This window comes from Narcine bancroftii, chromosome 14 (genome assembly GCF_036971445.1).
Source record: "Narcine bancroftii isolate sNarBan1 chromosome 14, sNarBan1.hap1, whole genome shotgun sequence".
NCBI lineage: Eukaryota > Metazoa > Chordata > Chondrichthyes > Torpediniformes > Narcinidae > Narcine > Narcine bancroftii.
Genome location: NC_091482.1, coordinates 17,267,061 through 17,283,455, shown reverse-complemented (window position 1 = coordinate 17,283,455; position 16,395 = coordinate 17,267,061). Strand labels below are relative to the sequence as shown.

Genomic DNA, 16,395 nt, shown 5'->3' with positions numbered 1-16,395 from the left:
CTCATGGTGGGAGAGTCTAGGCCAAGAGGGAGCACCTTCAGAATTGAAGGGTGTCCACTTGGAATATTGTTGAGAATTTCTTTAGCCAGAGGGTGGTAAAATCTGTGGAATTTGCAACCACAGGACAGTTGTGGAAACCAGGTCATTTGGTGTATTTAAGATTGATAGGTTCTGGATTAATCAGTGCATTAAAGGTTATGAGAAGGCTGGGCAGTGGGGCTGAGTGGGAAAATGGATCAGCTCATGATTAAATGGTGGGGCAGATTCAGTGAGCTGAATAGCCAATTTCTGCTCATACAATGCCAGAGACAGGTTCATTTCTGACCCCAGGTGTTGCCAATGTGGAGTTTGCATATCTTCCCCAACATACCCCAATGTGGTATGTTCTTTGGCCACAGTAAATTTCCCCTAGTGTGGCCAATGAACATACCACATATGTGAGTGGCAGTCAAGGGAGTTGAAGAGAATGTGGGGAGAATGATAGATATAGGATTAATATTGGATTAGTGGTTGATGGTTGAAGCAGACCCGATCTGCCAAAGGGCCTGTTTATGTGCTGTATCTCTTTATGACTCTACCAATGTCCTTTTAGGAAGAGGGCAGATGCAGAGCAGTGGGGGAAGAAGTAGAAACTGCAATACTCATGTGAAAAGGTTTTCTCACAAGATGGATAGCTTACGCCGGGACTAATACCAACAACAGATGTAAAAGAGCAGAAGCTGATTCATCAAAAGGGACCCTCAAGAGACACAATGAGGAAAGATCATTCTGGCTTTGACTGAGGAATCTCTTCAAGAAACGGTCATCTAATTTCCCGGCTGCCTACATGGGCTTCCCCATATTCGCATGATAAAGAGCACACCATGAAAAATGGATTACAGCCGAGAATTAAAACACAGTGAAATTAATGCCATTGTAATACACCAAATGAGACAAATAAATGCAGGTAAATGGCTGAGGTTGCAGTGAGGCAGTGAGGGTCAAAGAATCCCCACTCAGGGCCTTAAATTAAATGTTCAACCACAATTAATGTTTTATCAATTGTAGGCAGCCCCCGGGTTAAAAACAAGTTCTTTTACCTAGGTCTGTCTTTAACTCGAATTTGTATTTACGGTCTTTATTTAGCGTCAGTTAGTCAAATGTTTATCTTAGTATATATTAGGGTTTGATTCTGCTGCTGGAGAAGGGTGGGGGAGGTACTACTGGAGTACAGGGGTATTAGGATTTTTGCCACGTGAAACTTGGAGGTGAAATTAGCTACAAAGAAGCATCTGTTCATTTCTAGCTGCCTTTAACGAGCAACGAGTCACCAAACTGTTGGTTCACAAGTCACTCAGACGAAATAAGTACTGTACAGGCAATCCGTTCCCACGCTTGTGATACTCTCTCGTGCTGCTGGGCGCTGGCAGCATCACATGAGAGCTCTCTCGCGATGCAGACTCAACCGCACTCCAACCGGAAGTTGATGGCATTCTACTTCCGGCCAGCTTGTCAGTTCACGTACGAGTTGCTTGCAAATCGGATGTTTTTAACCCGGGGGCGGTGTGTGGTGCTGCACGATGTCCCTTTTAGTATTATGAAGAAAGAAAGAAACCTACATCGTTTGTGGCTCGGTCGCAGGTCTTCTACTTTATACACCGACAGCCGGTTCACACCGCCGCAGATCGAGTGCTTCTCCCCTTTGCACTCCATGTTGCAATCCCCTTGCCTCACGCTGGCTGAGGTCACTCGATTTCCACAGTAACATTCTGCACCATACTCCAGTCCAGCATAAAGGTAACCTCTGCAGAGATGAAGATACTATCAGATTAGAGAGATACAGAGTGCACCCAAAATAATCTGATTCCAGGTGAGAGCCAACCCCATTGATTTCAAGAGACAGCAGTGCTAATTAATAGGCAGCTGGTTTGAAAAAAGTGGCATCTCTAACTGGTCCAACTCTTCATAAAAATCAATGAACATATAGCAACATGCCCCAATAAATTTAATTGGCAATTAAAGGGCTGTGAGCTTGTTTTATTAACTGGATGAATTTTGGATCAAACGTCGTTTGAAGACCAATGAGTCCTTCAACAAATCCATTGTAATCTTAATCATTGCAAATTTAGAACAAAGCAAAAATGAGAAGCTGTAAAATTAATATCGAATCCATCATTCCCTTACCTTTCTGCACAACTGTCTTGACACTGTGAGACAGTCATTTTCCGAAAGTCATAAAACACTGCTCCTTTCAGAGCCTTCTCCTTCGATTCATCTCTGAAACATCCTATGTGTGTGGCTGTAAAGCACAACAAAGCTGCCTTAAGGTCGACATCATTTCCACGGTCACATTCTGCACCATACCCCAGACCAGCATAAAGGTAAATTAGGGTTTGCTTGTTTGAAGCAGGACATTTAAGACTGATACAAAACTTAATTCAAATATTCAAAGAAATTTTTCAGTCAATGTTCATCAACTCAGTCTGCTGGTCAGTGCAGATAATAACTATGATTTGACTTACTTTAATGCCTCTGGATGGTGAATTGAAAAGGCATTATGCAGTTGGTATCGAAGACTTGATGCTATCAGTGTACCAATTTTTTCTGTAATGGCATAATTTTCATTTGTATTTTACTGTGATATTTGCACAAAATATCTGTTTCTTCCACAAATATTCAATAACAAAACTCTGGAAAAAAAAATGCCCTGACTTCTCTGGCAAGGAAAATTGTTTTGAAGTCATTGAGACTGACCAACTACAGACAACGCACTGAAGAGTAGAATGGGCACTCTTTAACCTACTGCGGGAAACTTCAATTTGCACCCATGCGGTTAAGGGTGAAAGACAAGTCAGATGATGAAATGTCATTTCAAAAATCATTTAGAGGAAAGTTATACAGTGTCCCTGCAGCTGTGATCATGAGTTAAAAAGTTGGCAAATCTGGCACTTAGTAAAAGGAACCTTTCTCGTACGAATATTTGCTGCGTTAATTTCAGCCCATGGGTTTCTTATTCCAGACTTTCCAAGAGCTGACTTGTCTTTAGGACATCTAAAGCCTTTCACTGGGATATGTACAAGTGTCATGGACCGTTCTGTGTATATTCTATGAAACTTTTTTCTGCGTTAATTTAGTTAAAGAATGACTCGAAAATTATGCTAATATTTCAGATGATTTGCGAAGTATAATTTAAATTTTTGGTCGATTGACACATATTGTGCCTCTTTTCATAAATTGGTGGGAGAAATGTTCTCAAAAATGCAAATTAATTATCCAAAAACTACAATCACACTGAAGACTCTTGTATAATATAAATAAATGTATAGAACAATAACAGCATTGAATTAGGTTCTTTTGCCAAACCGGCCAATGCCAACAAGATGCACATCAAACCAAATTCAATTTTACTGCATTTAACCCATAAACCATGTATGTCTCCTAATTTTTTTTTACTGTACCTGCTCTACCATGTCTAAACATCCAGCACTTCCAGTGGGAAAAAAAAACTGCCGCTCAGATTCCCTTAAAATCTTCCCCTTTCATCTTCAACCCTTGCCCTCTAGTTTTAGGCTCCTCTACCCCAGCAACAATACTGTGACCTCATGCTTCTCACAATTTTATAGACTTTCTTGGTCTGACGGAAACAGTTCCATTCTATCTAGTCTCTTACATTTTTTTCCCTCCACTGATACTTCAAGGCAGATATAATCCACCTCACCTACCTGAATAAGCGTGACGAAGGCGTATTTGGGGGGACCATTTCAGATCTGTTTTTTAATCCACCAAGCGAGGTGGTATCAGAGGCGAAGTGTGGCCAGTGTAAAAGGGCGAGCCGTGTTGCCAGGTCCAAACAGGAAAGGACTGTGATGTGACATCCCACCTCTTTTGCTCCAGGAGGCCGGCTTGCTGTGCAAAAGGACCCACTGACCCGCCATTTCTTCTGTGTGAACAAGCAAGCCGGCTTCCAGTAATGGGCCATGTATATGGCAATAACGTGGGTAAAAAAAGTATCTCATTATGACTCGAGGCTTCCAGTGCTGGCAATATCCAAGTGGATCTTTCCTGCACTCTTTCTCGCTTAAATACGATCCTACCTAGAGTGTGGATATCTGTAAAATCATAAACATACTGAAAGGCTTTCATTTTTGTTTGAAAGCAGTACAAAGTGGACAGAGCAGGTCACAATTATTATAGCTCCAGATAATCACACAGCTAGATTTTAAAATGCTGGGCAACCCCCGAAGGGATTTACTTGCATAAAGACATGCCTTGAAATTGTGCTTTCTGCTACTAGAAGTACAGGCATTAATGCACACAAAAAAAAGAGTTCAAGAAAAAAAAAATGGAGTTGGTATTTTATTTTACAGTGCCTTTCACCATCTCAGTTCATTCAAAACCATCTTACAGACACCCCACCCTGGCATTTATCGACACCCTGGCATAGTTCAACCTCTTGGATAGTCACATCAACCCCTTTGGAGATTGAATTGCAATTTTTGGAAATACGAGGCTGCATTTCCTGCACAGCTGTGTAAAAAAAAAAGAGGGTTGGTATAAAAATATTTTATATTTACTTTTCTCATAAATTTAATATGAACACATTTTTGCTCGGTGTCTTGACATTTTTGGTGGTGATTCGTGAATTCTGTAAGTAGAACTGTTTACAGGCAGCATCTGCATGCAGAAATAAACTCAATGATTAAACTGATCTTAAATATTATGCTATAGTTGAAATGTTAATTTATAGACAATTGGGTGTTGAAGTACAGGTAATTACGTTTAGCATTTCCTGTGCATTTGAACAGCTATTTTTTTTTGTATTACAAGAGTAATGGCACAAAAACAGAGTTTATCGCTTGCTGAGCTTTCCCTTGGATTATGACTGGGAAAGGAACGTTAATTTATGGCAGAAGAATAACATTTTCTCCAGAAGAGGTTAATGCTGGGTAGATGCATCCTTGAAGTGTATGTTCAAGTGAACCTGATTTGTACAATGCATTTTAAAATGTCAACAGGGCAAAATGACAAACTGTTATATCATTTACCAAATTAGTACAAGTTAAAGGCTTATTAAGGATAATTAAAAAGCAATCAAGAAGCATTTAATTTGCTGCAGTGAATGTCAATTAATCCAGTAAATCTATCGCCAATGTAAATGCCCATCATCATCCTAGCTACTGGATGCAGTTGTTTCACAATTTTTTTGTGCAGATGTTTCAGCTGGGTGATGCAATGCTGACCTACATTTATCAGAATTTAAATAACGTCATCAAAACAAAGAGTTGAGGTCATCAACTGAAAATGTAGTAAGGTGTTGGATTATGGGATAATGTCAAAAGCAGTACGAGCCGCTGTTTGCAATGAATGTTTGGGATAGGCTCGTGTTATCTCAGCTTGTGGTGTAAAAGCAGATTGGAAGCTGCATTCCATTACAATGCTCACAAATTGGCATTAGCAAGGACGTGTCCTGTGAAGGTGCTGTCCTTGAACGTTGGACATACCAAATGGCATCACATGTCCATCTTTCATTGGAACTCAGATGTGAAGTAGCATCCCCAACTTGCCATGTTGTCTCTTGAACTGCATGAATGAGGAGATAGTGAAGGATTTTTCTTGTGATACCCCACCTCCACTGACCCTGCAGGAAGCTGGTCAGTCACCTGGAAGCCAAGTTCCCATGTCTGGGGATCAAGATGTGAAGTATTCAGTGGTCAAGTATTCCTGCTTGAGCTCTACTCCAGTTTCTCGAACCAAACTGTGGTGAACTGCTGTACTCTCTATAATCTGGCTCTGCCCCATCCTGTGGCTGGAACTGTGGCTCCTCCCTCTTGACCCTGTATAGAGGCTCCAATGCCACAACCCCTCCCCAGAAAGCCTGGGTCACATCACAGGATGACCTTCAAGTTTATTGTAAATAAAAGCTTATAATTCCGCAACTCTCGTCTCTCGAGTTCTTGATAGTGTAGCACAAACACTTAAATCTTGATGAATGACCTCAAGCCAGAAGCATTTATTTTGTTTCCCTCTCTGCCTGACCCAACATGCGTTTCCAGCATTTTATTTACTTCAGACGTCCAAATGTTCTGCAGTTGCTGGATATTCCACCCCTCTCTTCTGTTCACCTTTCATTCTTGCAAAGACAACCTTTAGCAGCGTGTTACAAGCTGTCTTTTCCACAGAAACCAAAGCATTTAAACAGCAGGACCCAAGCAGCTGCCAACAATCTATTTCTGACATCACCAGGTACATTGAAGACAGTGTGCCCTCAATATACTCAGCATAAAATAAAGTGTTGATGAAATTAGCTCACTGCTGTGAGGCTCCAAACAAAAACTGAACATAACGACAAATCCTCTACATTAGACGTTTTGTAGGCCCAATTATGGGAGGGATTTAAAATGGAAGAAGATACAATTTTGAGCTCAGGAAAGCTTTCGAGGCTGAGCCTCAATCATTTTGAATAGCATAGCGGACTTGAGGGGTTCTTGTGAAAGTAACAGGCTGTATGTGATAATGGTGAAATTCATTGCTGACACCAGCCCCAAACAGCTGATGGGAAACCAGTCCTTTCTTACTAAATCCTGCCCAAAACAAACATCTTCCCCACTCCCTCCAAGAAAACTGATACAAATGCAATGGATTTTAAAATGCATAGCCTCAAGGGTACGACCTTGGGCAGATACCCCTTTCTTGAAAGAAGGGCACCAATACCAAAACATCTGAAGCTCCACTTAGAAGAATCTTGAATTAAATCAAAAGTGATATGTATCCTACTCTTTGCAAAGTTTCAAGTGAAAAAAAGCTTATGCATTTTTAATCTGTTCTTCCCGAACTGTACAGTACAACTCCGATTATCCAAAAGCGGATTCTCCAAAAATCTTTTTGGAGCTGAACTGACCAGGGACGTCGGGGCCCCGGCGCCAGCAGAAGCGGAGCACGGGCTCCTGGTGGTAGCAGGGACCTCAAGCTCCCGGGCAGGACCGGGACCCTCTGGCTCCTGGCACGACCAGGGCCTCAGTGATCAGCAGTGGCCAATTTTTTTTTTTGGTGAGAATGAAACATTATTTTAATGCTTAAAACTTTTTCCCTTGTTGTTTGTTTGTTTCAACACTGTTACCAGTGGATTTGCTGTTGCTTCTGGGCTGTTTTTTTTTAAAAAAATGACCGGTTCGCCAAAAAAAAACTATCTGAAATAAGCCCAGTCCCGACCGTTTCAGGTAATCAGAGTCGTACTGTATTTGTATTTTCCCATTTTCATTTCAAAATGTGTTCCAAAAGAGATATCACTCTAAAAGAACCTCTGGAATTATTTAGATGATTGACTCTATGGTAGTTATATTAGTAAGTTCCAAACAGGCTAATGACTTACCAGTGAAAATATCTAGGTAAATGTTAACACCAAGCTATAGATCAACTAAATAACCCCCAAGTTAATGTAACAATCCCATACTCATACAGAGGGCGATAACAGGAAAACGACCCAGTGATCTCCCACACTGCATTAGCCAGCCATTAGAAATTCTTCGGAAAATATTCATAAAATAATAAAAATATTAAAAAAACATTTAAAACAATTAAAATGTTTAAAGACAGTCAATTCCCCATCAGTGAAATCAAAGGAAAACCTGCTTCAGGATCAGCCTCATATAAATTGTTCTTGTGGATTTCCGAAACAGGAGTTCACATAACCTTGCTCTTCAATGAACTTTACAAGCAAGGCCGGGGGAGGGGTGGGGTGCGGTTCCAGAAAGACAATCTGTGTATATCTGGCTGTAAAAGTTACAAAATTCAGCATTTAAAATTCATTGACTGTTTTGCAACTTGAACTGTCAAATAATTGCACGGTCCATCCTCAAGCTTAGCTCCATTACAAAAATATCTCAAAGCGGCTTATTTTAACTGGTAAACTGTCAATATTTCATTTTTTTAAAAATCACCCAGAACACACACTGTTCTCGCTGCTGCCATCAGGTGCCACAAGTTTCGCACCGCAAGGTTGAGGAACAGCTGCTACGCCTCCATCATCGGACTTTTCAAGTTTACACTTCTTTATTTGTTTACATCTATACGCATCTTCTGGAGGACAGATTTCAGATTTATCGTCAGAGTGCAGGTACTCCTCAACTTGGTTCCATTTTCTGTTTTGACTGACCGGTTGCATCTCAAAATGGACTTATTTTGTATTTACACTGTATCCGTGTTACCGTTCGTCAAATGCAACATGGCGGCCACCAAGACCAGCTCTTGTGAGAGGTTGGCCACCCCTGCCAAACTCTCACGAGAGATGTCATTTTCCATAGATAGGCCCGACTTTCACCCATAAATGTGTAATTTTTATATTTTCTCTTTACTTTTTTCTTTAAATTTCGGTCGTATGCATGGATGGCCTTAAGTCACATAGGTGGTAAGTCGGGAAATGAAATACCTGAGCAAACATGACATCACATATGACCCTGAGATTCTTTTTCCTGCGGGTGAAGCAGAATTATCACTTAGTGATATGGCAAAAAAAACTTCACAATCTACACATGTAAACAAATAAATAGGTAAACAGATAAAGAAATGTAAACAAACTGTCTGTAATACAGAGAATTTAAAAAAAATCAATAAAGTGCAAAAATAAGAGTTGTTAAATGAGTCCCTGACTGAATTTGTTGTTGAGGAGTCTGATGGTGGAGGGGGAGCGGTTGTTCCTGAACCTGGCGCTGCGAGTCTTGTGGAACCTCTACCTCTTTCCTGATGGTAGCAGCGAGAACAGAGCGCATGCTGGGTGGGTGAGGGTCTTTGATGATTGCTGCTGCCCTCCTATGGCAGCGTTCCCTGGAGATGTTCTCGATAGTGGAGAATATGTTGCCTGTGATGTCCTGGGCTGTGTCCACTACCTTTGGGAAGTCTTTGCACTTAGTGGTGTTGGTGTTCCCATACCAGACCGTTACATGCCAATACAATGTTTTGTATTACCTGCAAGTGGTAATTCTGCCTGTCCTGCAGCGGGGGCGGAAAAAAAAATCAGGTTTGTATGAGATGTTATGTATACAGTCTGACAATAAATTTGAACTTGAACTTATTTCTGAATGAAATAATTTAATGATTAGGATTTCAGTATTGATTAATATGAGCGCAAGAATGGTATCCAGGGGGTGAGCCCGGGATGCCGGGATTCACTGTTGAACCCTCAGGAGGTGTCGTGGGTCTATCAGCGAAACACTGAGGAAGGAGGGGGGCCCCACTTGATAACCCAGAAGATGCCACCACTCACTTGGTTACACTACAGAGTCGAGGCATCAAGTCTCAGGAGTGCAATAAGGGATATTAGCATCTAATCCTACAAGATGGGCTATGGCAAAAGTTACATTCCTCCTCTTTTGCAGAATTCCTGAGTGCTTTCATATCATTATGAAATCTGTTTTCCAGATGCCTTGGCATAAGCACTTTATGAGCCGAAGAATGAGCTTTTGTGTATGAAATAGTGTTTGAGGGCTTCTCAAGGTTGTTGAATGACTAGTCTGTGAAACTCTTCAAGGAGGATATGGAATGACTAAAAGTTACGGGGCGGATGCTAAGCGCAACGCTGTTATATCACCAGGGACTGGGACTGGGGTTCTAATCTAATGCTGTCTGAAAGGAGTTTGTATGTTCTCCCAATGTCTGTGTGGGGTTTCCTCCAGGTGCTCCAGTTTCCTCCCACCCTTCAAAAATGTACCGGGAGTGTAAGTCAATTGGGCAGCATGGGCTCGTGGGCCGAAAGGCCTGTTACCCTGGTTTATATCCACATTTAAAAATAATTAACTGAAACAGTTGGGTCTGGGGGAGGGAAGTAGCTTCCGTGTGTGATCTACATCGGTATCTCAGTGAGCACCAGCTCAAGTAGGAGTGTCCAAAATTAATTTACCCCACTGACTGAATTTGACCCAGAGAATATAATCATTCATGAAGATCGCCAGCAACTTTGGAACAGATTCCGATTTCCTGCAAACTGAACGGGTCAACATTCCACCCCCTCTCCTCAGACCTGAGCATGTTTCTGGTCAGAACGACTACCCTGTGGAGTTCGAGGTTCAGCTAACTATGATGTCAAGCTTGGCTGGCATCAAATTAGATAGGACTGGATTCAGCCTAATGACTTCAGCAGGGGTGATGCAAGAGTTAGTAAGAGATATCAAATTAACCTGATAAAGATCTCTATAGCGACAAATCCTCTGATATCCATCTCTGAAATATTACCAATGTTTACATGGCTGGAATGAATTTGCAAATAAAGAGAATTGTTTGCTTCTTGTCATGAAATTTTGTGCCAGTTCAAGAAAAAAAATCATATCTTTTATAACTGTTTAAATTAGAAAAGTAATCAAAGGTCCAAAATAATTAAACAAACAGTTGTCAAACTGTATATAACACTTCACACACACCCAGTGATGGAGAGGTAAGAGGGAACTTAGTTTTGCCTTTTTGTAAGTGACCTTAAAGAAACCATCAATCATGGTCCTGACTTTTAGAGTCTCTGCCTGGGGTTCTTACTTGGAAGTCCTGTGGTAAAGGGGCATTCCAAATTAGGCGAGAGTGAAACTGGCATCGTTTATCACAAGGCCACAATAATGCTGTTTGCTGTCAGGTAGCAGTGGAGTCGGTGACTGCGGCGGAAACATGCAACTGGAATTACTCTCACATTGGCACAAATTCATCCTCCCTGTGGCAGAAATGCAAGCAGAACCTGTGCGCAGAACTGATCAACTGTCACACCAAAAAGATTCATCCAAACATCTCAAAAGTTAAAAAAATCATTTTCATCTTTCCATTCAAAGCAGCACAAACAAAAACAAATTCCAAAGTGCCCACTGAACAATTTTCTCTTTCACTACGTTGGCAGTAAAGTTGCCCACCTGATCTCTTTGAACCACTGCCCAGATTTCCCTCCCATTTTAAGTCATTTGCATCAAATGCCATAGAGCGCAGTCTGCCGAACCAAATCAAAAGCTAGTCTGTGAAGCTGGAAGCGACCATTAGCTACACAAGAGACAAGAATCTTCATTTGAACCACCCTTGTGTTCCTCATCAGGCAGGGTCAACAGGCTACCTCTCATGCAAAATGTGTCCCATATTCAAATGAAAGATAAAAGTGACTATGTCAAATAATGGCCACGAAAGAAAGCTGACAGTATTAAATCCACCTACACACTCAACTCACTGAGCTATCAATAAAAAAAAGGCCAAAATATCTGCTCTCCCCATATAAATGGGTGCTAACATCATAGGCTTTGCACCAGAACCTTTACTTTAATATCTGATTATCAATAATATTTTAAATTTGATTTTTAAAATTTAGGCATACAGCACGGTTACAGGCCATTTCGGCCCACGAGTCCATGTCACCGAATTCACACCCAATTAACCCACATCCCAAGTACGTTTTGAACAATGGGAGGAAACCAGAGCCTCATGGGAAAACGCAGGGAGAACATACAAACTCCTTATAGTGTAAGGTAAAACATCATGAGATGGGAATGTGTAAGGAGTTACCCTGTACAGGGCTGTAACAAGATGTGAATGCCTCCTTGTACTTACAAGATAAGAGAGACATTGATGGATTGAGAGGCAGGAAGCTAGCAGGGAAAGGATAGCAACAGTTTTAGTCATTGGACAAGTAATGATATGATGATGTTCTAAGCATGTATCCAAGGGTATAAAAAATCACCATTTTGCTGATAACGGCAGAATGCATTCTCCGACTAACATGTTTAGTCGCAAGTGTTACAATCCGGTAATAAAGAACAAAGAACCCTGATTTCGACTCAGCCTGGTGTTTGTCTCACTCATTCATGAACAAAGCAGACCTAACAATAGACAGAGTGGGATTCGAACCGCAGTCCCATTCACTGGTGCTGTAAAGGTGTTGCGCTAACCACTACGCCAAACATGCCACCAAGTACTCCCTGCGATAATATAATCACCCATTTTTGGATTCGCAGGTAACAAAATGAACAAAAGTAAACACAAATGTTGGCAGACACTGTGGTTGAAGTAAAAACCCAATGCTGGACAAACTGGACGTCTAATTCCTTTACACCTCCATCTCAAAACAGATCATTTCTTTCTTGACAAGAGACCCAACCAGTCACACACCTCCGCCTGGTAGAACTTGTTTCCACTCCTTTGCCTCATCTCACTTTTTTGAAATCAAAGGAGTAGCCACGGGTACCCACATTGGTCCCAGCTACGCCTGCCTGTCCGTGGGCTTTGTGGAGCAATCCATGCTGCAAGCCTTCACAGGCAATGCCCCTCAACTCTTCCTTCACTATATTGACAACCACATCAGTGCTGCCTCATGCACTCTTGATGAGCTCATCGACTTCATTCACTTTGCTGCCAACTTTCACCCCAATCTCAAACTCACCTAGTCCATCTCCGACAACTCTCCTCTTACTTGATTTCTCCGTCTCCATCTCAGGAGACAAACTTTCCACAGACATATTTTATAAACCCACCAACTCTCATGACTCTCTCAACTACACTTCCTCACACCCTGTCCCCTGAAAGGATTTTATTCCCCTCTCTCAATTTCTCCATCTCTACTGCATGTTTCCAAGGTGAGGTCTTCCAGTCCAGAAATGTCTGCTTTCTTCCACAAATGTGGCTTCCCCTCCAGCACATCAACTCAGCTCATACCTATATCTCCTCCATTTCCCATTTACCTCCTCTGCCCTGAGACCAAACAAACACCGGATTCCCCTTGTCCTTATCTACCACCCCACTAGCCTCTGCATCCAACACATTATCCTCTGTAATTTCTGCCATCTACAACATGATCTCACTAGCAGGCACATCTTCTCCTCTCCTCCTCTCTCTGCCTTCCGGTAGGGACCGCTCCGTCCGTGACTCCCTCATCCACTTAACCCTCCCCAATTAACACAACCCCCCCCCCCCCCCCCGATATGTTCCCCAGTAGCCACAGAAAGTACCACACTTGCGCCCACACCTCCTCCCTCACCACAATTCAGGGCCCCAAACGGTCCTTTCAAGTGAAGCAAGACCTCACTTGTGTATCTGCTGGAACAATCCACTGCATCCCTCTCTCTAATCGAAGAGTCCGGGCGCAGACTGGGAGAGCACTTCGGGATGTGGAAAAATTTCTTCAGCCAGAAGGTAGCGTGTCTGTGGAACTTGTTGTCAAGGGCAGCTGTGGAAGTGATGTCATTGGGTGTGTTTTAAGCAGAGATTGGCAGGTTTTTGATTAGTCAGGACATTAAGGGTTACGGGGAGAAAGACAGGGAGTGGGTAGGAGGATGGATCAGCTCATGATTAGAATGGAGGAGCAGACTCAATGGGCTAATGGGCCTACTTCTGATATTTAAAAGACTCATACACCCGTAAATTGTAGGAACAGCACTTGATTTTCCATCTGGGCACTCTCCATCCATGTGGCATGAACAGACTTCTCCGGTTTTGGCTAGCTTATTCTTCATTCTCCCTTACTTCCATTTTCACTTTGACTTCTCCTTAGCTTGCCACCCCCTTCCCTCTCCTTTTAAAAAGCCCTGCACCTGCTTGCTGCTGTGCCCTCCCTCCCTTATCCGCCTATTACCTCCTTCCTTCAGGTTTGTGCTCCACCATTTTATTTGGGCACCTGCCAACATTTTTCCACACCGTGATGAAGGGCTCCAGCTGGAAATGTCAGTTATGTTCTTTGCTATATAATGTACACAGTTTGACCCGCTGAGTTTCTCCAGCATTGGGTTTTTATTTCAACCATGGTGTCTACAGACTTTCATATTTTACTGCTACTTTACATAACAAAGCTAAAGATACAAAACCAATGTTTCGGGCTGGAGTCATTCGTCAAGTGAAGGCCGTCGCCTAGCAGCTGATTTAGAACTGGTGCAGACCAGGGGAAGCTGACTCTTTCATTAAAACAGAGCATCAAAAATGTACAGAAATACCTTGCACCCATTTAACCACCTCAAAGCTCAGGTTCAATTTTCCTCACTGGAGAAATATTGCACAATCTGCCAATTGTTGAAAATTTATTACCTACAAAAAAAAACAATGATCTATTTCAATTAAGCAACCAAAAAGGAACAAAGAAGAAAATAAAACAGATTATAAACTGTACCTTTGCTTCCAACAGTCTTCTTCACTGTCCCAATCTCCAGTCGCTGCCTTGGTTCTTGTTCCTTCACGAAGCTGTTAAACCATCTCCTTCTTATATGTCTTATCTCTGGATGTCCTGATATCAGCCAACGTGGTCCAAATTTCCTGTTGAGCCCTGGCTCATCCCATGCCTGCATGCTCACAGGCATTCTGGACTTGTATTTCATGTTATATACTGTTTCGGGATCAGGCACGATGTTCCCAAAGGCAGTTGAGGCAGAATCTGGCACTGCCTGTCCTTCAGAAGCAATGCGTTGGCCCAGTGGGATGGAAAACCCTGACCGCTGTAGGAGCAGCAGACTGCCAGCCATAAGGTAGGCCACAATGAGGAAAACAAAGAGTATGGGTGTCCGTCGGAGAAATCTCTGTAGTCTGACAAAGGGCTTGGCCATACCCTTTCTCCCCAACTTCAACACAAGTGCGGTTAGTCTTCGAGGCTGGAAATCATTCCATCGCCATGAAGCAGTTTTTCAACAGCTGCATTTTAATGAACTTGACCTCCTCTCTGACTGACATCAGTAAAGCAGCATACATCACCACGTGTGAACAAGTGAGGCTCCCAAGCACTGAAAATATGCAGCTTCTGTTTTAGAATCCCCTTCCTGGAGGCAGATATTTAGCCAATGCATTGTGAAGCCTCTCTGAAGGAATAAACGTGACAAGATAATTTGTCATAAAGTGGCTCTGAAACCTAAAGAGAACAGAAACAGAGTTAAACACCTTTAATTCTCTTTGCTTCTCCAAATATTTGCAATATGACAAGCAAAGTTATATTCAAACAATGCCAACTCATTTGAACAAATAGCTAAGTTACATACACAAATTCTTTATTCACAACCCACAAAGCAGAGTTGGGTATAGAATTAAATACATTTAATTTTTAATGACATGTTGTTCTGTGGTTAATTTAATATCAGAATATGCATTGAGGGCACCCCTCCTCATTATGCTCTCAGGAACGATATCAAAAACTTTTTGAGGGCTTTCCAAATAAGGAAGAGTCAGAAAAAAGAATTGCCCGATCAAAGTCCCTTGTAGGCCTTATTAACAGTTGTATGGGCTTCCAAACTTGCTGATGGCTTGTTATATCCACCGCTCAGAGAAAATCTGTGAAGTGTGAGCTGTAAGAGCAGGGAAGGCGATCTTAGACCAAATAATATACATTTGTTTTTCTGGTCCCTATTTTCCACTTAAAATTCCAAAAGGTCAGTGAATGACAATGGCGAGTTTATTGCCGACGTCCATGGGCATCTTAATTCTTACTTGTTACAGACGAACAAGTACTTGGAGAGAAAAACTGTAATAGTAAACTAAATGAATTAAATTAAATTAAAAGACAGTAAATTCATAGATTATCGACATTTTGAGAAAAATTATATTTGAAAACTATTTGAATTAAATTTTTTAAAAATCATAAATAGATAATAAATATTCAGAGTAATCCCTAGTGCAATAAAAGTGGCTTGCAATCGTGCAGACGGACCTTTTGTGTGGTCACATTTTTTGAACAAGGATCAATGTGAATATTTACGAAATATTTATATCTTTACTGTTTTAATTTAATCAGTTCACGACTGTAGTTTTTAATTTTCTAATAGATAATTAGCTCACAGTTAAAAGCAACTTTTTAAATGCTGTTCTTCAAAATCCACAGTTTCTCTTTTTATAGCATTTTCTGTTTTTGTCCCTTTATTTTTATGCCTTGCTTTTGGACCTGGTTGTGTGAACAGGGCAGTGGGTGAACCATTAGTTGCACAGTGGATTTCCAGTTGAAAGGCAAAAGAGCACGGAAGAGCGGCAGCACCTTGGCACACAAAAATAAACTCGAACGAGGGATGTTTGTCAGTGCTGTGGTGATCGGGAGTTGGTGATCCTCCTAACCACTAGAGGGCATTGGAGACGAATGTTCTCCGTGGCAGTGGATCAATATTATCATCATTTTGAATTTCAATTCCATATGCCCACTCCAAAGAAAAAAAGCAATAGTCCCACTCATCATTTCTAGATTTCAATCCCAGCGGAATGTTGGTGGGGAGGAAACCCCAGTTCTAGCCACTGGTTCCAAAGTCAACTGTTGCATGGTTGAAAGTTCCAATAGAAATGTTTTGAGAGTTAACATTTAGAGGACACAATTTGAAAATGCTTGCCACTTTTAGAATTTCTTGCTTTTGAAATGAATATTTTATGCCTATCTTGGCTTTTGTCCAATCTTGATAGAAACACGCTTAAACAGTGTCGTTCTCATTCATTTTCAGTGAAGCGTTGTGGTGT

The 16,395-nt window shown here is 41.6% G+C and overlaps 1 protein-coding gene across 4 annotated transcripts in view; it reads right to left on the bottom strand.

Moving 5' to 3' along the window:
* wscd1a (WSC domain containing 1a) overlaps positions 1-16,395 on the bottom strand; it is a 109,645-nt gene that overhangs the window by 36,573 nt on the left and 56,677 nt on the right. For 2 of the 4 annotated variants that reach the window (XM_069912110.1, XM_069912111.1), the window contains 3 exons: positions 14,087-14,815; positions 2,164-2,278; positions 1,599-1,783 (listed from right to left, as the gene is read on the bottom strand). In XM_069912110.1, coding sequence (XP_069768211.1) covers positions 1,599-1,783; positions 2,164-2,278; positions 14,087-14,516 — 730 coding nt within the window. In that variant the 5' untranslated portion in view covers positions 14,517-14,815. Of the gene's footprint in view, positions 1-1,598; positions 1,784-2,163; positions 2,279-2,501; positions 2,584-4,553; positions 4,639-14,086; positions 14,816-16,395 lie in introns of those variants that run through there. The other 2 variants (XM_069912113.1, XM_069912112.1) reach the window with 2 other exon arrangements.